The sequence below is a fragment of the Acipenser ruthenus genome, chromosome 15 (assembly GCF_902713425.1).
Source record: "Acipenser ruthenus chromosome 15, fAciRut3.2 maternal haplotype, whole genome shotgun sequence".
Lineage (NCBI taxonomy): Eukaryota > Metazoa > Chordata > Actinopteri > Acipenseriformes > Acipenseridae > Acipenser > Acipenser ruthenus.
This window is the reverse complement of record NC_081203.1, coordinates 18,034,217-18,058,722: the sequence shown is the minus strand read 5'-3', so window position 1 is coordinate 18,058,722 and position 24,506 is coordinate 18,034,217. Positions and strand designations below refer to the sequence as shown.

Genomic DNA, 24,506 nt, shown 5'->3' with positions numbered 1-24,506 from the left:
ATATATATTTACTCTCACACAGATTTACTGGCTGGGATAGCTGTTCATTGTGTGGGGGTAAGAAATGGTTCACATCTGTCGTAGGTACAGTATAATGTGTAGGAATTCAGAACCCCAGAGCCACGTCTTCCTTTCCTTCCGAATCTGCAGAGTCACAAACATTACCTCTGAATCCAGGGCCACAGTCAGATCGAAGGGGATGGAGCTCAGACAGGCCGTTGACCGGCCCGCTTTCGTCTTTCTGGGGACAATGGTGCCGCCTCGCTGGAAGACAGGAACCTAAACCAGGGAGGGGGAATCAGATCCACACCCAAAGCAGGAGGGGAAACTCGGTGCTACACTTCAAGACTCAACTGCATTTTTAAACCAGAAAACCAAGAAAATCAGAACCCCTATTTATATATTTATGTTTTTACAGCGGTACTCGAGTCACAGCCCCGCAGTGATGCTTTCACATAACTTACAGGCCCAATTTTGTAGGAAGTGCAAAGACAAAGGCAAGTGAAGCTCCAGAGAGGAATTAAACAAGCAGGATGCTATTCAACTAGAAGCAATTTCACTGCTTACAGAAGCAGGTACCTTATTGAGATCAGAAGCTTCTTGCTCGTGTTCAACCTAGAAATGATGTTATTTTTCGTTCTATATTTAGCTGCAAATCTCTATTGGGCACAGCAGCTTTGTAAATTCAGTACTTACACTGTCCAGGGTCACAGGGACACTTGTGTTCGTGCCTCCCTCAAAGCGTCTGAATGTCCTGATGTCATACCAGAACTGCAAACACACAAGCAAGCCTGTCAGTGACACTCACACCCCCACTGCCACGGCTGTACATTCGAAATTAGAGCCATCAGCAACATGTAAAAGTGGATCACTATGAACCATATCCACTGTATACAAATAAATGTAAGTTTCAGATTGATGGACAGATCTCCAGGTTCTGATAATCTCAATAGCTTCTGTGAAAGCATGTCCAGATCATAACTGATTAAGTGCTTTTCTAGATGTATGTAAAAACTGGGACATAAGGACAGAGAGACAGACAGATAAACATGGGGCCTCCATATTTTGATACACTCAATAATTTGTTCTTAAATTTTAAAAAAAAGGTCTTTATCAAGTTTCACCACAATAGGACAAGCGGTTCTCTACAGGGGTGGAAATAAGCCTCCTATTGCATAGCAGTTTCACAGTGTATCAGTAACAAGCTCAGGTGTGTTCTATTAAACTCCTATTAGAACATGGACCGTAGATTTCCTTTAACCTGATTGGTCAATATGAGATCCCTAATCTCTGGTAAATGACTTTGAATGTTATCATTCCAACTACGTTTAATCTGTTCCAAATTAATCCTCCAGAAAAAAAAATACAGTATTCATTTATGTATTTTACCTTTTTCGTGCTTCCTCGCTGTGCTATCTCTAGTTAAATCTATCTATTTAAAATTTAGTATAACAAATATAAAAATATTTATTTATTAAAATAAATAAATAAATAAATAAATAATAAAGAGTGTTTGTTGTCATTGGCAATACATAAGAACATAAGAAAGTTTACAAATGAGAGGAGGCCATTCAGCCCATCTTGTTCGTTTGGTTGTTTGTAGCTTATTGATCCCAGAATCTCATCAAGCAGCTTATTGAAGGATCCCAGGGTGTCAGCTTCAACAACATTACTGGGGAGTTGGTTCCAGACCCTCACAATTCTCTGTGTAAAAAAGTGCCTCCTATTTTCTGTTCTGAATGCCCCTTTATCTAATTTCCATTTGTGACCCCTGGTCCTTGTTTCTTTCATCAGGATCGGTATTACGTTTGCAATTTTCCAGTCTGTCGGTACAACGTCTGTGTCAAGAGACTGTTGCATGATCTTGGTTAGCGGTTTGTAAATAACTTCTTTCATTTCTTTGAGTACTACTGGGAGGATCTCATCCGGCCCAGGGGATTTGTTTAATACAGTAACCACAACAGCAACAGCAATAGCAACTAGTGTCCGGTTTGAATGACAAGAAACCAGACCACTGGTGCAGACTGATTACTTTCAGCAACTTTATTTTAGCATACCATAATAACAGTGGTCTCTTCTCTAACAAAGCCAGGAGGCTTTGAAGAACCTTTATGAACACACTATGGACAAGTCACTGAACAAACCAGATTTATATTTCCCCCCACCCCCCCCCACTTTCACTAGTAAATTTTAGGACCTAATGGTAACTTAAATACCGAAACCTACACAAATCCATGAACCTGCACTCAAAACCGTGTTCGCTTTTGTGTATGAGGTACTGAACGGAAGAACAGCTTCATGGGAGTAGAACATTATTATGTTTGTTTTTTTAAATATTTAGATATTATTTAGGCAATTGGAAATACCCACTACTTGACATCGTCCACTGTTGGGATAATGAAGCCTGTAGGAATATTGAGGAAAACGTTTGCATTCATTAGCAGCGAAAAAATCACAAAAACAAAATAATCAGAACAACTTTAAATGTTATTTTTCAGAAACGCAGCCATTTTCTAATAGTAATAGAACCCTCATTAACGGCACAAGGCGGGATTTAGCAGACAGTAAAGCCCTCTTCTTCGGGTTTATTGCTTAAGGAAAACCAGGAATGCATCAAACTACTATGGGAGTCTTATTTCCAACCCTGCTGTAGATATATGTTGAAATGTAAATGTTATGGACAGAGTCAGATTTCTTAGGATTCTTACACACTGAGTAACGGTTCTCAAGCATGACGTACACACACAGACCTGCCTGCACTGCACCCCCAGGCTCACCTCCCCTGAACCAGGAAATAAAACATTCACTTCTGTCACCCCAGAATCCGTCACAGGGCAAGCCAGCAACGCATTCCCTTTGTGAGAAACAAGACCGGGTTATCAGCTTCATAATGATGTAAGAATGATACAAGTTACATGTAAAACGTTAGACACAGTGTTTACTCATCAATACAGCCTAGAAGATAACACCGCTTATTTAATGGAAATCAAATAAAAACAAGACAAAGAATTTACTACCAGACATAAACACCGAGAAATAAATAACAGAAACACAGCGTACACATTTGTTCCAATCACTGTCACAAAATCAATATTTTGGACACAGAAACGTCCCCACATATTTCTTCATGTACCACACTGTACAAATATAGAACCCTCCTTTCATTTTCAATATACACTGTAACAGGCCATAAGCAGGGTACTGTAAAGAATGCAGGTATCAAATACAGTGCTGAAACTAATGAATTCTGCACACACAGACGCGCAGTTTCATGAAAATGACTACTGGCTAAAAAAATGAATATGTAGGGTTAAATCATTTTCGAAGCGATACAGACCTTTTCTCCACTGCTTGCTGCTGGTGAAGGGTTAAAAGGGTTTGACTGCACTGCATAAGGGTTTTGTTAAGAGGGGAATAGATGGGGTAAATACAAGGGATCACTGCACAGTCTGTACAATGAAAACAGTACCTATCATGTACTCGTCTTCCATCTCAAAGCTCTGTATCTCTCCAGGGAACTCAACCCAGAGTGGCCTGGAATGAGAAGGGGATTCACTTGGGCGTTATGTATTAATAGCTTCTGTTCTGACTGCTTCCAGGGGCAGCAGCTCAAAGCAAATAACTGACATGTGCCCTGGTCTCGACCCACAGTTTGCAATGATAAAGGATGGAAAACAGTGGAAGATGTCATTATGCATGCGGTCCCCCCCCCCAATGGTTTCAAGCGGTACTGCAGCTTGAGATCCAATATGCTTTGATAACACTATGTAACACAATTTTTGTTCCTGGGTAGTAAGTGTTATTTCCTAATTGCTTATGCCTCAAAAGTATAGAAAATGGCTATTATTCCCCACAAACTTTGCTTTTGTGACCAGGACAGTGATATTTTGAAATTTACCTATTTCCAATGAGAAAACGGGTGAATTTGTGTCTTTTCGTTCACATAAAGTCAGAAAAAAACAACATATGAATCCAAATTAACATGTATTTATACTAAAGTAATACAAAAATGACTACAAAAGATTTAGAAGTGAGTAGTTTTTCGAGATTTACGATTATACTGTAAATCACTTTCACGAATTAGCCCCCAAATGTAGTCTCCCATCATGTTCTCGTTATACTGTCCTTGGTAGCGGCGTTCAAAGTCCAGTATATCCTGGTGGAAGCGCTCGCCTTGCTCCTGCAAGTACGCTCCCATGTTCTCCTTGAATTTATCAAGATGAGCATCAAGGATATGGACTTTGAGGGACATCCTACAGCCCACTGTGCCGTAGTTCTTCACCAGAGTCTCAACCAGCTCCACATAGTTTTTGGCCTTGTGATTGCCCAGGAAGCCCCGAACCACTGCGACAAAGCTGTTCCAAGCCGCTTTCTCCTTACTAGTGAGCTTCTTGGGGAATTCATTGCACTCCAGGATCTTCTTTATCTGTGGTCCGACGAAGACACCGGCTTTGACCTTTGCCTCAGACAGCTTAGGGAAGAAGTCTTGAAGGTACTTGAAGGCTGCCGACTCCTTATCTAGAGCTCTGACAAATTGTTTCATAAGGCCCAATTTGATGTGCAGTGGTGGCATCAGCACCTTCCGGGGGTCTACCAGTGGCTCCCACTTGACGTTGTTCCTCCCCACAGAGAACTCGGTCCGCTGTGGCCAGTCCCGCCTGTGGTAGTGCGCCTTGGTGTCCCTGCTGTCCCAAAGGCAAAGATAGCAGGGAAACTTGGTAAAACCGCCTTGGAGACCCATCAGGAATGCCACGATTTTGAAGTCTCCTATGACCTTGATGCCATCTCAGAAAAATGCAGATATGTATCCACTGAGGCAGCTGGAACTAAACTGAACTGGTGGGCTTAAGGCCCCTGTATTTATACTACTATTTATATTACTGGAAAGTTCTAGAAAGTTCTAGAAGTTACTCCAAGTTTACTCAGCACTGAATCTATCTGGAATGTTCTGGAAAATAGGTAAATTTCAAAATATCACTGTCCTGGTCACAAAAGCAAAGTTTGTGGGGAATAATAGCCGTTTTCTATACTTTTGAGGCATAAGCAATTAGGAAATAACACTTACTACCCAGGAACAAAAAAAAAAAAAAAAATTGTTACACGGTGTAATTCATACAGTAGTAGTAATAAACTTTGGCTGCCAAATCCTGTAGAAGAATACCCCAAACTGGTACAGAAACAGAAGTAAAACAGAAGTCTCTCAGAAGTAAAAAAAAAAAAAAAAAACCTGGTACTCATCAAATGATTAGGAGAAAAATACATTTATAAATTCTGTTACATGAATGAATACGAACATTGTCATTTTTGCCACCCGATACATTTAAAGCAGTGCTGTACCTGACAGGTGCAGACTCAGTGCTCTGTGTGTGGTGCCCTGGCTGTGCTGTACCTGACAGGTGCAGACTCAGTGCTCTGTGTGTGGTGCCCTGGCTGTGCTGTACCTGACAGGTGTAGACTCAGTGCTCTGTGTGTGGTGCCCTGGCTGTGCTGTACCTGACAGGTGTAGACTCAGTGCTCTGTGTGTGGTGCCCTGGCTGTGCTGTACCTGACAGGTGCAGACTCAGTGCTCTGTGTGTGGTGCCCTGGCTGTGCTGTACCTGACAGGTGTAGACTCAGTGCTCGGTGTGTGGTGCCCTGGCTGTGCTGTACCTGACAGGTGCAGACTCAGTGCTCTGTGTGTGGTGCCCTGGCTGTGCTGTACCTGACAGGTGTAGACTCAGTGCTCTGTGTGTGGTGCCCTGGCTGTGCTGTACCTGACAGGTGCAGACTCAGTGCTCTGTGTGTGGTGCCCTGGCTGTGCTGTACCTGACAGGTGTAGACTCAGTGCTCTGTGTGTGGTGCCCTGGCTGTGCTGTACCTGACAGATGCAGACTCAGTGCTCTGTGTGTGGTGCCCTGGCTGTGCTGTACCTGACAGGTGCAGACTCAGTGCTCTGTGTGTGGTGCCCTGGCTGTGCTGTACCTGACAGGTGCAGACTCAGTGCTCTGTGTGTGGTGCCCTGGCTGTGCTGTTCCTGACAGGTGCAGACTCAGTGCTCTGTGTGTGGTGCCCTGGCTGTGCTGTACCTGACAGGTGTAGACTCAGTGCTCTGTGTGTGGTGCCCTGGCTGTGCTGTACCTGACAGATGCAGACTCAGTGCTCTGTGTGTGGTGCCCTGGCTGTGCTGTACCTGACAGGTGCAGACTCAGTGCTCTGTGTGTGGTGCCCTGGCTGTGCTGTACCTGACAGGTGTAGACTCAGTGCTCTGTGTGTGGTGCCCTGGCTGTGCTGTACCTGACAGATGCAGAATCAGTGCTCTGTGTGTGGTGCCCTGGCTGTGCTGTACCTGATGGGCGGCTCTGCGTGGCAGTGCGCGCGGTGAAACAGGCTGTACCAGTAGGGCAGCAGGCGGTAGCGCTCGCGGATGGCGTCACTGATGGCGCGAGTGTTCTCGTCTCCGAAGAGCCAGGGTTCGCGCCGCTTGGTCTGCATGGCAGAGTGTCCTCTGAAGAAGGGCTGCAGCGCCCCCGCCTGGTACCAGCGGACCAGCAACTCCGGCTCCGGGTCCTGGAAAAAACCTCCCACATCCGCTGAGAAAACACAAGAGACCTGCCTTACACACGCACACACACCTCCCTTAGAAAACACAACAGACCTGCCTTACACACGCACACACACCTCCCTTAGAAAACACAACAGACCTGCCTTACACACGCACACACACCTCCCTTAGAAAACACAACAGACCTGCCTTACACACGCACACACACCTCCCTTAGAAAACACAACAGACCTGCCTTACACACGCACACACACCTCCCTTAGAAAACACAACAGACCTGCCTTACACACACACACACACCTCCCTTAGAAAACACAAGAGACCTGCCTTACACACACACACACACACACACACCTCCCTTAGAAAACACAAGAGACCTGCCTTATACACGCACACACACCTCCCTTAGAAAACACAACAGACCTGCCTTACACACACACACACATACACACCTCCCTTAGAAAACACAACAGACCTGCCTTACACACGCACACACACCTCCCTTAGAAAACACAACAGACCTGCCTTACACACACACACACACACACCTCCCTTAGAAAACACAACAGACCTGCCTTACACACGCACACACACCTCCCTTAGAGAACACAACAGACCTGCCTTACACACGCACACACACCTCCCTTAGAGAACACAAGAGACCTGCCTTACACACACACACACACCTCCCTTAGAAAACACAAGAGACCTGCCTTACACACACACACACACCTCCCTTAGAGAACACAAGAGACCTGCCTTACACACGCACACACACCTCCCTTAGAAAACACAACAGACCTGCCTTACACACACACACACACACACCTCCCTTAGAAAACACAACAGACCTGCCTTACACACACACACACACCTCCCTTAGAAAACACAACAGACCTGCCTTACACACGCACACACACCTCCCTTAGAAAACACAAGAGACCTGCCTTACACACACACACACACACACCTCCCTTAGAGAACACAAGAGACCTGCCTTACACACGCACACACACCTCCCTTAGAAAACACAACAGACCTGCCTTACACACGCACACACACCTCCCTTAGAGAACACAAGAGACCTGCCTTACACACGCACACACACCTCCCTTAGAGAACACAAGAGACCTGCCTTACACATGCACACACACCTCCCTTAGAAAACACAACAGACCTGCCTTATACACGCACACACACCTCCCTTAGAAAACACAACAGACCTGCCTTACACACACACACACACACACCTCCCTTAGAAAACACAACAGACCTGCCTTACACACGCACACACACCTCCCTTAGAAAACACAAGAGACCTGCCTTATACACGCACACACACCTCCCTTAGAAAACACAACAGACCTGCCTTATACACGCACACACACCTCCCTTAGAAAACACAACAGACCTGCCTTACACACGCACACACACCTCCCTTAGAAAACACAACAGACCTGCCTTACACACACACACACACCTCCCTTAGAAAACACAAGAGACCTGCCTTACACACACACACACACACACACACCTCCCTTAGAAAACACAAGAGACCTGCCTTATACACGCACACACACCTCCCTTAGAAAACACAACAGACCTGCCTTACACACACACACACATACACACCTCCCTTAGAAAACACAACAGACCTGCCTTACACACGCACACACACCTCCCTTAGAAAACACAACAGACCTGCCTTACACACACACACACACACACCTCCCTTAGAAAACACAACAGACCTGCCTTACACACGCACACACACCTCCCTTAGAGAACACAACAGACCTGCCTTACACACGCACACACACCTCCCTTAGAGAACACAAGAGACCTGCCTTACACACACACACACACCTCCCTTAGAAAACACAAGAGACCTGCCTTACACACACACACACCTCCCTTAGAGAACACAAGAGACCTGCCTTACACACGCACACACACCTCCCTTAGAAAACACAACAGACCTGCCTTACACACACACACACACACACCTCCCTTAGAAAACACAACAGACCTGCCTTACACACACACACACACACCTCCCTTAGAAAACACAAGAGACCTGCCTTACACACACACACACACACACCTCCCTTAGAGAACACAAGAGACCTGCCTTACACATGCACACACACCTCCCTTAGAAAACACAAGAGACCTGCCTTATACACGCACACACACCTCCCTTAGAAAACACAACAGACCTGCCTTATACACGCACACACACCTCCCTTAGAAAACACAACAGACCTGCCTTACACACGCACACACACCTCCCTTAGAAAACACAACAGACCTGCCTTACACACACACACACACCTCCCTTAGAAAACACAAGAGACCTGCCTTACACACACACACACACACACACACCTCCCTTAGAAAACACAAGAGACCTGCCTTATACACGCACACACACCTCCCTTAGAAAACACAACAGACCTGCCTTACACACACACACACATACACACCTCCCTTAGAAAACACAACAGACCTGCCTTACACACGCACACACACCTCCCTTAGAAAACACAACAGACCTGCCTTACACACACACACACACACACCTCCCTTAGAAAACACAACAGACCTGCCTTACACACGCACACACACCTCCCTTAGAGAACACAACAGACCTGCCTTACACACGCACACACACCTCCCTTAGAGAACACAAGAGACCTGCCTTACACACACACACACACCTCCCTTAGAAAACACAAGAGACCTGCCTTACACACACACACACCTCCCTTAGAGAACACAAGAGACCTGCCTTACACACGCACACACACCTCCCTTAGAAAACACAACAGACCTGCCTTACACACGCACACACACCTCCCTTAGAGAACACAAGAGACCTGCCTTACACACGCACACACACCTCCCTTAGAAAACACAACAGACCTGCCTTATACACGCACACACACCTCCCTTAGAAAACACAACAGACCTGCCTTACACACACACACACACACACCTCCCTTAGAAAACACAACAGACCTGCCTTACACACGCACACACACCTCCCTTAGAAAACACAAGAGACCTGCCTTACACACGCACACACACCTCCCTTAGAAAACACAACAGACCTGCCTTATACACGCACACACACCTCCCTTAGAAAACACAACAGACCTGCCTTACACACGCACACACACCTCCCTTAGAAAACACAAGAGACCTGCCTTACACACACACACACACACACACACACACCTCCCTTGGAAAACACAAGAGACCTGCCTTACACACGCACACACACCTCCCTTAGAAAACACAAGAGACCTGCCTTACACACGCACACACACCTCCCTTAGAAAACACAACAGACCTGCCTTACACACGCACACACACCTCCCTTAGAAAACACAACAGACCTGCCTTACACACGCACACACACCTCCCTTAGAGAACACAACAGTTTTCTGTTTACACCATATGTAATTCAACAGATTCAACTTTGCCGGTGCTGTGAGGAGCTCTGAATTCAAAGCCTGGCGAAGCTGCTAGTGTGACGTGATGTCACACTGCTACAAACGTCCATTTTTTTTCTTGTTTTGTTCTCCTTGTATGGTCTTTTATGGGCTTAAGGGTTCAGAGACCAGACCATCTCTGACAAAACACGTTTGATTTTGATTTAAACATTGAAACAATCTGCCATGGGTTTATACAACCAAAAATGTGACAGCTTTGAACCCTCGTCACCCCGCAGGTCCAATGAAATCATCTACCGCTAAAATTGAAGCATGGACGGTGACAAAAAATGACTGACAGTATAGTAAATAATCCCACACACAGAGACATATTAAAGTTATAAAGATTAGTTTGTGTGTCTGATATAAAGAACAAAATGTCTTTGATATAAACGGTACTGAGAAAGGTGTCTCAACAGGAGTTACCTGTAGTTTGAATGCATTTGATTGGCCCGGATATGAAGTGTAATGTATTTTTTTTGGAAAATAATTCATGCATGATATACTCAGGCAACAGATTATCGTTATTCTTTTTCATATGTGACGAGGGTTAGCCCACTATAGATTTAGTTGCCATACCCAGTCTCGTTTCATGAGAAGCTGGCCGCTCACCTCCACAGAATGATATTCCAGTGATGCTGAGAGTGAGGAGCATTGGGATGGAGATTTTCAGGTAATCCCAGGAAGCCACATTGTCCCCTGTCCATACAGCACCTGGGAAACAGTAATGCACTTCTTTACAGTATTTTATAAGTGTTCACGTCATGTGGAGGGTGTCATTGTTTAAACAGGTAACATCTCGTGCAGACTGGGCTGCTCAAACTGTGTTAAAATCTTATACAAAAACCCTCCACACAATGTATTTATTTATTATAAATCCCACAAATAAAGATTGTGCCCAGGAATATCTTTAAAACAAACAGAATATAAATATAAAAGAATATATATATATTTGTAAACCATAACCAGTTGTATGTAGGCCTGCTTACAGGTGTTGTGTCGTCGCGAGACTATTGATAAAAACACGAAAGTTTAGCCAGAGAAAACTGCGACAGTAACATTAAGAGATTAAACATCTTTAATTTCTTCCTTTTGTATTTCGGCAATTTCTTAAAAGGCACAGGGTATGTGTTTTTTTTGTTTTGTTATGATTTTTTAACGTTGGGATTAGGTGTGGTGTTCGATGTGCGAGTTGACATCTGTACAAAGGGTAAGATGTACTGGATGTTAGCAAATACTGCACTGTGATTGGTTGATTTATGTTATGTGATTTATAATTTAGCAACTCCCCACAACAGCTCATAAGAACTGAAAGTCGGTTGGCATCCTCCGATCCACCACCAAGCCAATCACCTCTCTACACCCAGGAGCTAGAGAGCAGATATCGATGAGCTATCAGCCTCCTGCTGGAGAGCTAGACCTACTGCAACGCTCCTTGTGGAATCCCCAGCGTAGAGCAGAAACCTGGCACAGCCACATGCAAACCTGCGCTCCCCTGACTATTATACAAAAGTAAGTACAACCCTTATAAAATGTATAAATCACACACAGATTTAAGCTTTCCTGCAATGTGATTTGTAATATACACGTGTAAGCGAACAGGATTTCACACTGTTGTTTCTGAAATGGACTAAATATTGCCGTTGCTGTGAGGACAGGTCTCCAGTTGCTACAGATTTCTGATTTCCCGCCTGAATCTATAGGTTATCACTGCACTGGAGTTTCTTAGACTATAGTAACAATGTGATTTTGTGTGTTTTTGTAAAACGCTTTAAGAAAGATTTCAATTGAACATGTAAAAGTGCCACTTGGATAGCGGCACAGCAGGAATACAAACACTCTGTTTCTGTTCTACTTGCAGTCCAAAGGTAAACTTGTTTTACATCAGAAGTGAGCAGTCTGAAAACTCATTCTGAGCAGTGCTGTGAAAAGAACAGGTTAGGGGAGAAACTGTGTAGGAATGTACAACAAGCTGTGGGTGCGTTCTTCACCATTCCCTTACCAAACCTCTGGGAGCCTGCGAAGAAGGAGCGCGTGAGAACGAAGGGCCGCTCTGTGCCTTTCGAGCGCCGGATCAAACCTTCCATGGTGGCCCAGTGCTGGGGGGGGGGGGGGGGGGGGGGGGGGGGAAGGGGTCATCATTAACATACACTGTACATAGTGTCCCCATGGAGATAAATACAAAACAGTACCATGGATGTTACCAAGGCCTACATCAACAGCAGGTTCATTATAACAGAGAAGTGCTCCCCAAGAGAAAGGGGTTTATTCAATTGTCTACCAGGGACCTCGCTGCATCTCCTGTATGAACAGCATCGAATACTCTGAACATGCTAAATGCCGGTTTATGACAACTGAAAAAGAGGTTCCCCAGACATATGCAAAAATCTAAGTGTGACATACAAATGGACATACTGCATGTACGGATAGACAGCCAGCTTCATGTATCTCCAGCATCTGATAATTCTCAAACACTGGCTGTGTGGTCCAGTGGTTAAAGAAAAGGGCTTGTAACCAGGAGGTCCCCCGGTTCAAATCCCACCTCAGCCACTGACTCATTGTGTGACCCTGAGCAAGTCACTTAACCTACTTGTGCTCCGTATTTCGGGTAAGACGCAGTTGTAAGTGACACTGCAGCTGATGCATAGTTCACACACCCTAGTCTCTGTAAGTCGCCTAGGATAAAGGCGTCTGCTAAATAAACAAATAATAATAATAAATAATAATACCTTGAGCTAAATAAATTTAAAACCAGGTTTCATGTGTTTTGGATAAGCGGTTCTCCAAATAAATGCAAAACTGTGTGAGGTGTGACATACTTCCGTAGGTCCGCCTCCACTATCTCCCCTTTGCAGGGGGTTTGTTCCCGGGTGGGGATAATAAATCTCCCTTTGGAATGTGAAGAGGGGAGCGACGGTACCTGGTAGAATCCATACAGGTTGTGCAGCTCCCTGTGCTCCCATCCGCCACAATGCACTGCATCCTTCGGCATGGTCTGCTCGGGCCCGTCAAACACCGAGGGCTCATTCATGTCATTCCAGACAAACAGGGCGTCTGTTGAACCCTGAGCAGAGGCACAGAGCAGGGCAATTACAACACTGCGTCTGCGTCTACACGGAACTACTGTAGAGGTGGCTGCTGCTGCTGACAGAACACTCTTCGACCGATCGAAACAGCGCAATCATTACATAGGATGCTTATTAATAATCTTCAGAAGGATCTGACTAAGATAACCCTAGTCAATACTTTATGCACATCACAGAAACCAGCACCAGAGACACAGTAATTAAGAGGAGACAGACTTTAAGGTTAGGGTATGCAATGGGTTACCTAACTATGTCCTTGATGCTGAATCACTGGGATCCTTTAAAACCAGACTTGACAAAGTTTTGTGATCAGTCAGCTAGTGGGAACCGGATGAGAATTGGTGGACCGAATGGCCCCCTGTTTAAATACATTTTGTTATGTACTGATGAATCTGACTTTCTGTCTAGTTTCAGATTGTTTTGTGAAAATGTACTCATTGCAGTAATGTATTCCAGAGTGATCACCACAATGACACTGATCAATGATGATAATAAAGCACTCTGGTCGTTGGGTATCCATTATAGAATAAGCCCTCACTATGTGCAGCGGCTCAAAAACACTGTCCAGGCTGTTTGATGGTTGTGTCTGGAAATCACCATTGCTGAAGTCCATTATCTGGGGTAAAATGAAGAACAAATCCATCCAGTCATTCTGCATTGGTAGTAAACTGACAACATTTGGGATGCACTGTACTTGTGGCAGGAATACCCAGATTGAGTATAAAAACATGCAAGAAATGTTCCTCCCACTCAGGCACCACTGTAAGAGTGGTCATCCTGTAAGCTTTTGTAAGAACAGTTGTACTGGCTCCACAACAGTGTGCAGGGCCACCTGCTGACCAAACACCGAATTACATCCATCAACAGAGAGCAGAGCACAGCAGATTGAAAAGCAGGACCTTCAGCAGCAGCAGTGGAGTTTAATTGATTATTCTGTCAGCCTTTTGAACCAGCTATTATTAATCCATGCACAGAATAATGCCAGAATAATTCAGATAAAATGACTGACATCACCAAGACCCCTGATTTAATTCCCCAGCTAACTTAACAGACAGGATGGGTGAAAAAAAAGTGGTGGTAAATACTGCAGGCTGTTCTGTAACACGGCTACACAGTGACACAGGGGTACAGGGATTCAGCATCCTCCATAGTTCAGACTCACCTTGTATTTATTCAAGGCAAACTGGCTGCTGTACCAGTCCCGCACAAGCGGACTGGTGAAGTCCAGGTAGGAGCAGGGACCTGCACAGGGAAGAACAGAGACACTGAGAAACACAGTTGGGCATTGTGCAATGGTGCTGTGGAAAAACAACACCAACAACAACAACATTTCAACAAAGCCCTCCGCCAAGAGCTATGCTTATAAGAGTTTCCCATCGTCAAAGCATAGCAAAGTGTAATAAACCACAGTGAAAGCCTAAGCACAGGTAAGCATTGTAAAGCACAGAGAGGGAATTTGCTTTAAGGTTAGTATATTTGACTTGGTCCAATATGCACCAATTTGATCAATTTAAAGTTTGATGCAAAGCATGAAATGTCTATTTTGATAATTTCACTTTATTTGAATTTCCCGCCATTCCATTCAAAGGAAAAATAGGGTGCAAGACAAATGAATTTCCCCGTGCAGTCCTTTCAGTGCAGAGGAGTGCTACACTGCCTCTCATCACACTGGCTTTACACAGAGATACACGACAGTATGGCCACTGTAGCGGACACCGCTGCAAAACAGAAGTGCTGTTTCTCTGAAAAAACATTTTGATTTACTAGTATGTGATGTCATCTAAAGGAGGATGTGTTTTCCACTTCACTGGATAAACGTTTGTTAGTAAAGCGACTGTTTAAAAACTATATAAAATTTACAGTAAAGGTACTGTCACCGTGGTCAATTATCTAGCAGGTAATCACAGCCGTGTCGTACAGTAATGCTACATTTTATAAGCACCAAAATAAACTGTAAATTAAAATGACAGATGATTCAACTAAAAATGTTTTCAATGTGAAATTAGTTTTGGTTCACATACTTGGCAGGTGTTTCTCAGAAGATTAAAAACATTAGCAAGCAGCCCTTTGATTTTGCTAAACCCTGCATGGAACTCCCATTACCTGGCCAGCAGGACCCCTCAAACACCCGGCCCGCTCGGTCCCTCACGAAGCAGCCCTGCTCGCTGGCGTCTCTGTACACAGGGTAGTCCGGGTCAACCTTGATGTGTGGATCACTGATAACCACCAACTGCCAGGGGAAAAAACAGACCTTCATCAGTACAAACCAGGCAGCTGTTTCAGGCACAGGATAAAGAGCTACAAATACTGGGCACGTTTTATCAAAGCAATACACTTTAACAATAGAAAACTAGAAAACAAAATGTGAACAAGGGGAGTGGCATCTCTGATAGTTCGTACACATGAAGTAAAATGGATCTGTGTCACTGATGGTTAAAACAGTGTGGCAGGGGAATAGGGAATTGTCACAAAGACGGCCGGAGTGGGTGGCGCCAGACCAGAAGCAGGAAATAAAATTACAGAGAGGTGTGGTTTGGCAGCATTTAATAAACAGAACAGAAAATAAAAAGGTTGTACAAACAAAACACAGGACACGGCACTTCACGTCAAAATAAAATGACAAACAAAAACGGACTAGACAGACAAACACGGTGAGCAGATATTTTATCTATTCTTTTTAACTTTAACTCTACCTCCGTCTCCAATCCCGTTCTCACCGAACACCCAACCCCGAGTGAAAGAAATGTGCATCTATATATACTGTTGTGCTGGGATTCAATTACTAATTAATTATTCACTTGAATCCCAGCACGTGAATTAATTCTGTGCAACCCCGTGCTCACATACTATACTTTAAATGCACGTGAAGTGATAGTGCAATCCCGTGCCTAAATATAATTATACAATTTAAATACACGTGAAACACAGACCCGTTTATATCCCGTGTACCAATGACTATACACCAACATTTACACACACGACATACAACACATAACACACAAATGCACACAGGGGCGGGGCACATTGCCACATATACCCCCCTTTGTGCGCAGCGTGTAGTCTCCTGGCGATGGAGGTGGGAGCAGCATGTAGTCTCCTGGCGACGGAGGTGGGAGCAGCGTGTAGTCTCCCCCTTTTGCAGGGGACTGGTCCTGCTCTGCCTCTCTTGCAGAGGACTGATGCGGCTCTGCCTCGGAAGGGGAAACCAGCAGGCATTCTTCCTCTGCTGGTGGAGATGGGGACAGCAGGCATTTTCCCTCTGCTGGTGGAGATGGGGACAGCAGGCATTCTCCCTCTGCTGGTGGACATGGGGACAGCAGGCATTCTTCCTCTGCTGGTGGAGGTGGGACCAGCAGACATTCTTCCTCTGCTGGCAGCTTTGGTCCTAGGGCTATGGAAGCCCTGACTTCCCTCCCTTTTGGGCTGTGGACGCACTGACTCCTCCCTTTTGGGCTGTGGATGCACCGACTCCCCCCTCTTGGGCTGTGGACGTTCGGGCTCCCCCCACTCAGGCGTAGGACGTTCGGGCTCCTCCCACTCAGGCGTAGGACGTTCGGGCTCCTCCCACTCAGGAGTAGGACCCTCTTCTCCTTTCCCCTTCTCTGCCTCCTCCTCCCCTTCCTCTCCTGGGCCAGTTCCTCCTCTCCCTCTTGGTAGGGGCAGCGGAAGGGACAGTTGGCAAACAGAAGATCCTGGTCGCAGAGGAGGCACCCCGGCGATGGCTTGTTAAATCGCCGTGGATGTCTGGCCCTTAGGCGGCACTCCTCCTCCCTGTCCTTCACCGCATTATCCTCCTTCCATCTCATTTTATTTATTTATATATATTTTTTTGTAATCCAATTTTTTTTTTTTTTTTTTTCCCCAAAAAAATGTGGTTCCTGCTCTGGTCTGACGCTTGGAGGCGCTGTTATCCCACGCAGGACACCACGTGTCACAAAGACGGCCGGAGTGGGTGGTGTCAGACCAGAAGCAGGAAATAAAACGACAGAGAGGTGTGGTTTGGCAGCATTTAATAAACAGAACAGAAAATAAAAAGGTTGTACAAACAAAACACAGGACATGGCACTTCACGCCAAAATAAAAAGACAAACAAAAACGGACTAGACAGACAAACACGGTGAGCAGATATTTTATCTATTCTTTTTAACTTTAACTTTACCTCCGTCTCCAATCCCGTTCTCCACTCACCGAACACACAACCCAGAGTGAATGAAACGTGCATCTATATATACTGTTGTGCTGGGATTCAATTACTAATTAATTATTCACTTGAATCCCAGCATGTGAATGAATTCTGTGCAACCCCGTGCTCACATACTATACTTTAAATGCACATGAAGTGATAGTGCGATCCCGTGCCTAAATATAATTATACAATTTAAATACATGTGAAACACAGACCCGTTTATATCCCGTGTGCCAATGACTATACACCAACATTTACACACGCGACATACAACACATAACACACAAATGCACACAGGGGCGGGGCACATTGCCACAGGAATATGCAGTTGGCATCTCAAATGGTTTTATGAGATGTTGACAGCTGAAGTAACAACCAAATGATGAGTACATATACGCTCCCCAACAGGAATGCATAACAGACACTAAACAAGCTGCAGGAGCGAGCAGTTCACTTATCGTATTATTTCAATGATTTTTCTAGTTTTACCCTATTTTCCTGGAAGTAGATTCAAATTAAAGAGGAAGTAGATTCAAATTGAAGAGGAAGTAGATTCAAATTAAAGAGGAAGTAGATTCAAATTGAAGAGGAAGTAGATTCAAATTGAAGAGGAAGTAGATTCCAATGTTCTTGTCTTTTTACTTGACCCTTGTCTTTTTCTTTTTTTTGTTATCATTCATACACACCCACAGTATTTGAGTAACTGCATTAGAAACCACTCTGAGTGATTACAAAGAAAATCTGAACCCACTTACTCTTCAAAGTGTTTGTATCCAAGTGTTTGCTGTTCTTGTATATACATCTGTGGCCAAACGTTTTGCATCACCCTATAGAACTTAACATTTTGCTTCATGAAGTTGAATGAAACTTACTGAAAATGTGACATTTCGAAATCTAACATGAAATACTGAACTACTATTAATGGCTTCCGTAAGCTTTTGCGATATCATTTTGTAGTTTCTTTGATTACATGAGGTTAAATAAAAGATCTCAATGATGTTCATATTTGTTATTTTTTTAATTATGCCTCAGTTCTAAAAATTCTAGGTGATGAAAAACTGTTGGCCTTAGCTGCAGGTCTCAAATGTGCATTCATTTTAAAACATGGCATCTTGAACAACAGCAGGTAAAGGAAGGGTCTCAGTTTGCTTGCCTGGAAATCTGTCACACTTGCACTTCAGGGTCAAGCACCTTACAGGCTGCAAAGCACTTCAGTCATTACGGGAAGCAGCTGGCTGGTTAGTGACATGAAAAAGGCACTGAAGAGATGGTGGCAATTTCATTGTCCAGGTGATCATGAAAGCACAAGACTATGTGAATGCCAAGCATGCAAAAAGAGATTTATTACCGAGAGTAGATCCAGAAATAATGTTTTGAAATGAAAATACATGATTTGAAAACTACCCTTGAGACCTGCTAAGTGCATGGATGTGCATTGAGACCTGCTTAGTGAATGGATGTGCATTGAAACCTGCTTAGTGAATGGATGTGCATTGAGACACTGAGACACTGAGACCTGCCTAGTGAATGGGTGTGCATTGAGACCTGCTTAGTAAATGGGTGTGCACTGAGACCTACTTAGTGAATGGGTGTGCATTGAGACCTGCTTAGTGAATGGGTGTGCATTGAGACCTTGGTTGGTGAATGGATGTGCATTGAGACCTGCTTAGTGAATGGGTGTGCATTGAGACCTTGGTTGGTGAATGGATGTGCATTGAGACCTTGCTTGGTGAATGGATGTGCATTGAGACCTTGCTTGGTGAATGGATGTGCATTGAGACCTTGCTTGGTGAATGGATGTGCATTGAGACCTTGGTTGGTGAATGGATGTGCATTGAGACCTTGCTTGGTGAATGGATGTGCATTGAGACCTTGCTTGGTGAATGGATGTGCATTGAGACCTTGGTTGGTGAATGGATGTGCATTGAGACCTGCTTAGTGAATGGGTGTGCATTGAGACCTTGGTTGGTGAATGGATGTGCATTGAGACCTTGCTTGGTGAATGGGTGTGCATTGAGGCCTTGCTTGGTGAATGGATGTGCATTGAGACCTTGCTTGGTGAATGGATGTGCATTGAGACCTTGCTTGGTGAATGGATGTGCATTGAGACCTTGCTTGGTGAATGGATGTGCATTGAGACCTTGCTTGGTGAATGGATGTGCATTGAGACCTTGCTTGGTGAATGGATGTGCATTGAGACCTTGTTTGGTGAATGGATGTGCATTGAGACCTTGCTTGGTGAATGGATGTGCATGGTCTGGATGGTTTATGGAATCAGCTACAATCACTTTATAATTTCTTGCAAGCTGTAACGACGAGTGGGATGGCGGTGGTTACCCTGCGACTCCAGCGCTGTAGATGGCGCTGCAGGCGGGCGGGGTCTGGGAATCTCTTGCTGTCCCAGGTGAAGTATCGCTTGCCGTCGGTGTGCTCGATGTCCAGCCAGATGACATCGTAGGGGATGTCTCGCTGGTCGAAGCCGGCGTCCACTGCCAGCACGTCTGCCTCGTCCTCATAGTTCCATCGGCTCTGGTGATACCCCAGAGAGAAGAGGGGGGGCAGCGCCTGGAAGCCTGCACCACAATGAGCCTGCATGTCACTGCAACGAACTGGCATCTCAGCCCACTGAACTGAATGGAAAAGCACGGGCTGGACACAAACCGCAAACCATACGCTTCAAAGACAAACGTATCACCATTCAACTAGAGAGCAAGCTCTGTAGTCCAGAGGCAAGTATGTGCTTTATGCCGAAGTCAGTATTATTACCTCATCAGCCACTAGGAGGAGATTCATAACATCATCATTTACAACAGCAGGGTTCATGACTTTAAAAAAAGTACATGGAACTAAGAACACAACTGTTGTAAATTTTACCTCATATGTATTACCACCACTTCACAGATTTTACATTTTTGCTATATGAAAGACCCACATGCCAGAAATATATATTTCTGAAGAATAGAAATAAATGGCTGCCATTTACTCCCTTGCTGTACCTGTAAGTGATGCAAACTGTTTGAAGACGTCGAGAGGAGACGGGCCCAGCAAGACAAAGGCATCAATGACTCCGCTCTCCGACATCCAGTGCAGCTCAGTGGAGGGAACCTCTCTTCTCTTCTTCTGAGGAGGCCCCTGGAGTGAGGACTGGGGAGAGAGGGGGTGACTATTAACCCAATACCCTCCATCACCATGTAAGGAATAACACAGGGTGTGCTTGAACTCCCTGCTTCGTTACCAGTACAGTGAGTAGAAGAACCCCCTGCTGCTCTGTGTCCTGTACAGTGAGTATAAGAGCCTCCCTCTGCTCTGTGTCCTGTACAGTGAGTACAAGAGCCTCCCTCTGCTCTGTGTCCTGCACAGTGAGTATGAGAGCCTCCCTCTGCTGGATCAGTAGCCCTGACAAGTGTTTACCTCGGTTTCAGTCTCATTGCCGATGTCCAGCAGGGTCTCGGAGGCGTTCAACCAGAAGATGCCGACGGTCCTGCCCAGTCTGTGTCCTAGGAGCAGGGGGACAGTGCCGTAGAGACCCAGCCTGCTGTGAATCTCATAGGCAAAGACGTCCAGGTTGTACAAGCGGTAAGGCTCCCCAGCACTGCGGAGCAACACAGATATCAGTCAGTGTACATCTCTAGAGGAGAACACAGAAATCACTGCTGCTAGAATCCTATAGTGCCAAGATTTAGGTTGTTTCTAGTTTATTAAAAATATGCATGCATACGCATGTACATCTAGTTTCATACACAAAAGTACGAGCAATCGGAATTAACATCCCTTCCAGAACTGTAACTTCACTGAAAGAATGTGATTTGCAGAACAGCAATACTGTTGAGGAAGCTTTGAATTTTCACAGAGTGTACCATCAAGTTGGTAGAGAAGCCTCCCAATAAGAGCCTCCCTCCGCCCTGTTCTACAGGAATCATGTTTAATAACTTGTCTTCAAGATCTCAGCTCAGCCTAACCGGGTGTTTTTGAGCCGAAGCGTGTCTGCGTGTTCAGGAATCCCGTAAACATGCTCAAATCCGTGGAGAGAGAAATCCAGGCCCACAGAACTGGGTCCTGAAAGACAGGAGCTCATATAAAACACCCCTCTCTCTCATTAAAGCAATCACAAGCTAACACAAGAATTACACATTCATTTTAAAACATCATAACTGCTACTACTTTAGGTTAAAGAAAGCTCTCACTTTCCATGCCTTATTCTCAGGATATGTTACACTTCTCCTTGCAGTCTCCTGGGTCAAAGCATGTTACTGACTGAAAGCATGTCCATTAACAGGGGAAGAAGCTGGTTGGTTAGAGACAAGAAAGCAGCCATTGAAAGGACGGGGACATCTGAAAGCATGGCTTGCAAACAGTGATTTCTTTAACCATGTGTAGTATCATATATCATGTTTACTTGAACTTTTCTTTCAAAAATAAACATTTTGCCCCAGTATAATGAATGGAAGTGAACTTTCTACAGCCTCTTTAAACACAGTGTTTATAAGTCAACGGTGTACGATACTAAGAAAATATATCTTACCATTTGCTTTCACATCAAGGAACGTTTTAAATTCCTCTTTCCACAGCCCTTGGGAATCTTCCCCCTGGAATAATAATATAAAATGTGAGTTAGTTTCCATACAAATGTTCCTAATCTGAAACATACAACCTTGAGAACAGATACAGTAGGACCCCTTTATCCGTCCCTGGAGCCATTTGGATGAGAGGTGTTCTACTGCATCATGGGAAGGGTCTACAGTGTGCAGAACTACCTTGTCACTGTCAACAGACGAGACCCTGTGAAAGAGCAAAGTGACACACTGTTGGCAAAGACGCTTTCACAAATTCAGCCAGTGCTACGCTTCTAGACATTATCATCAATCTGCTCTGAAGAGAGATCTCTTTCGTTCGGGGAAGGGAAGTTAAGATTCTTGTTGGCTCTTGTGATCACAGCTCATGGAATTAACTAGTAAAATGAATCTCTAAGAACAGCCTCGCCCTTCCTGTCTTTGTGAGCTGCTCACATCGTATCTGAGAAACAAAGTAGATTCAAACAAATCAAGACACTCAAAAAGATTTATTTTTTATTTTTTATGAAATATTGTTTACTTAATTGGTCCTCAGCAACTGTATATCCCTGTTTCCATGGCGCCCTCCCCACATACCCCTGAGTGGGTGGAGTCTGCAGTGTCTCGAAGTGCAGTCTCCCCTGTGCGTTCACGCTCACCAGCACCTCCCCTTCGCACTCAACCTCCAATAGGAACGGGTGACCCTTGACCCGGACCTGGAACCCGCATTCCTCTGCACTCAGGGTGACAGCGTCGCCCCCTCCTGGCTCGGCTCTCAGTCTGCAGGGGCACACAGATAGGGGGCGCTATTACACTGGGGGGGGGGGGGGGGTGTTGAAGCAGGTTCATATGGGACATTTGTTTTTTTATCAATTTTTAAATCATTTTTTCTCAAGTCAAGACAATTGTACAATTCTTCACAACTATTCCTCTCTGGCAGGCAGCAGGAAGTTTCAGGTCAAAATAGAGGTGTGCACACTCTCTCTCACCTACCCCCTTTTTTTTCTTCAATGCCCGGACAAAACTGGACACAACACTGGCACCATACTTGTTAGGGATCAAAAAGCTTCAGTAGAAATAAGGAACTGGATAAAAAAACAGTTAAAGGAGTTAAGGAGCTGATCTCAGTACTGTTGCTCTGAAAACAAGAGGAGATGCTCAGGAAATATACTTTCCCTTGATAGTTCATTCAGTCATTACAGCGGGCACAAAAACAATAAATTCCACCCTGGCGACTCCTGTAATTACACCACAGCAACTTCCACCGGAACCCTGCCACGCGCAGGCATTATGGGAAACGAGGTCTAGAAACCCACAGCCACCCAGCGTTCTGACCACTGAGCTGCCTGAACACTCACCTCTGAGTGACCGGCTCTCCAATCAGAACATCCGGAACCTCATATCTGGCTCTGATAGGCTGCAGCTCGTTGATCTTTACCCTGATGGCCCCGCCCTTGATTCCACACACTTGGAGAAGCAGGTGGGCCTGTTTTTGAGAAGACAGAATTCACACACATTACAGTGTATGTCTTTACTGTGGGAAGCACTAGAAATGTGTGTTTTGTGAACAAAAAACAAAGCAGCTTGCTTCACTACGAAGTACACTGTGCATCCTTGTAGGATATATAGACAGCACACTGCACTTGCATGTTCTTGTTGTTTAGATACAATGTGCATCATTTTCTGTATCACATCCTCAGTTTAAAGCACCCCTATAGCCTCAGTAGAACTCTCCAGCAGGAGTTCAGCTGGTACACATGATTGTATCCACCCGTCTCCCTGCCCCTAGTGGATGTAACAAACAACACATTTGTTCTGTGTGTTGTTTTTTACTGATGTATTTCTGACTTCCACTAGGGGCAGAGTCCTGCAGCTATGTCAGACCCATACAAAGTTGCTCTTTCATGTAATGTAGTTACAGCAGTACAAAGCTATAAATATGTGAAGATTTATTTGGCAATAATTACTTGTTTCAAATTCAGTGAAGCATTTTACTAAGATAGTCACTGTAATGACTCTTTTGGTCTTAATAATACTATACTTACTGGTACCTTTAAGAACAGTACCTTCTGTTCTGTATATTATATTTTCAGTAATTGTTAGTAATACTTCCCTTTAAGAACAGTACTTTCTGTAGTAGTAATGACCTCTTACTTTAACAAGCCTCACCCTGCTCTGCAGTGTAGTCACAGCTGCACAGGACCAACACATGCTTTTGTGTTGTGTATGTTTTGCAAGTTGCAATAAGGAATAACTTCCCATTTGTACTTGTATTAGTTTCTTAGTTCACTGCAGTTTATTGTGGATGTGAAAGGGACTTTGTTCAATTTGTTTATCATTAATAAAAGGAAGACTTTATTTTTACTTTCTGTCCTGCATTACAGAATCGCCTTAAATGAAAATCTGAGCTTTCCATCCTTCACATCACGATAGTCACATTTTGAAAAGGTTAAGGACAAAAGCACACACAAGGTAACCCAACAAATTCCCCCTGGGTGCATGTTACACCTGCAAGGTAGTGAAACACAAACTCCAGAGATATAAGCAATTCCTTGAGTGCATGATATACACAGAAACATGAGAAATCTCTGAAAGCACCCACTGGCTTGGAGGCTGACCTCTGTGTGTGTGTGTGTGTGTGTGTGT

General features: G+C 44.7%; 1 protein-coding gene across 8 annotated transcripts in view; it reads right to left on the bottom strand.

Moving 5' to 3' along the window:
* ganc (glucosidase, alpha; neutral C) overlaps window positions 1-24,506 on the bottom strand; it is a 35,888-nt gene that overhangs the window by 6,626 nt on the left and 4,756 nt on the right. The window contains exons 4-21 of one of the 8 annotated variants that reach the window (XM_058987265.1): window positions 23,219-23,346; window positions 22,458-22,640; window positions 22,065-22,089; window positions 21,833-21,896; window positions 21,270-21,366; window positions 20,722-20,902; window positions 20,307-20,454; window positions 19,648-19,940; window positions 15,228-15,354; window positions 14,287-14,366; window positions 12,959-13,102; window positions 12,041-12,137; window positions 10,651-10,752; window positions 6,326-6,569; window positions 3,470-3,534; window positions 2,751-2,854; window positions 697-771; window positions 166-279 (exon numbers count right to left, since the gene is read on the bottom strand). In XM_058987265.1, coding sequence (XP_058843248.1) covers window positions 166-279; window positions 697-771; window positions 2,751-2,854; window positions 3,470-3,534; window positions 6,326-6,569; window positions 10,651-10,752; window positions 12,041-12,137; window positions 12,959-13,102; window positions 14,287-14,366; window positions 15,228-15,354; window positions 19,648-19,940; window positions 20,307-20,454; window positions 20,722-20,902; window positions 21,270-21,366; window positions 21,833-21,896; window positions 22,065-22,089; window positions 22,458-22,640; window positions 23,219-23,346 — 2,271 coding nt within the window. Of the gene's footprint in view, window positions 1-165; window positions 280-696; window positions 772-2,740; window positions 2,855-3,469; window positions 3,535-6,325; window positions 6,570-10,650; window positions 10,753-12,040; window positions 12,138-12,958; window positions 13,103-14,286; window positions 14,367-15,227; window positions 15,355-19,647; window positions 19,941-20,306; window positions 20,455-20,721; window positions 20,903-21,269; window positions 21,367-21,832; window positions 22,090-22,457; window positions 22,641-23,218; window positions 23,347-24,506 lie in introns of those variants that run through there. The other 7 variants (XR_009307371.1, XM_058987260.1, XM_058987261.1 and 4 more) reach the window with 7 other exon arrangements.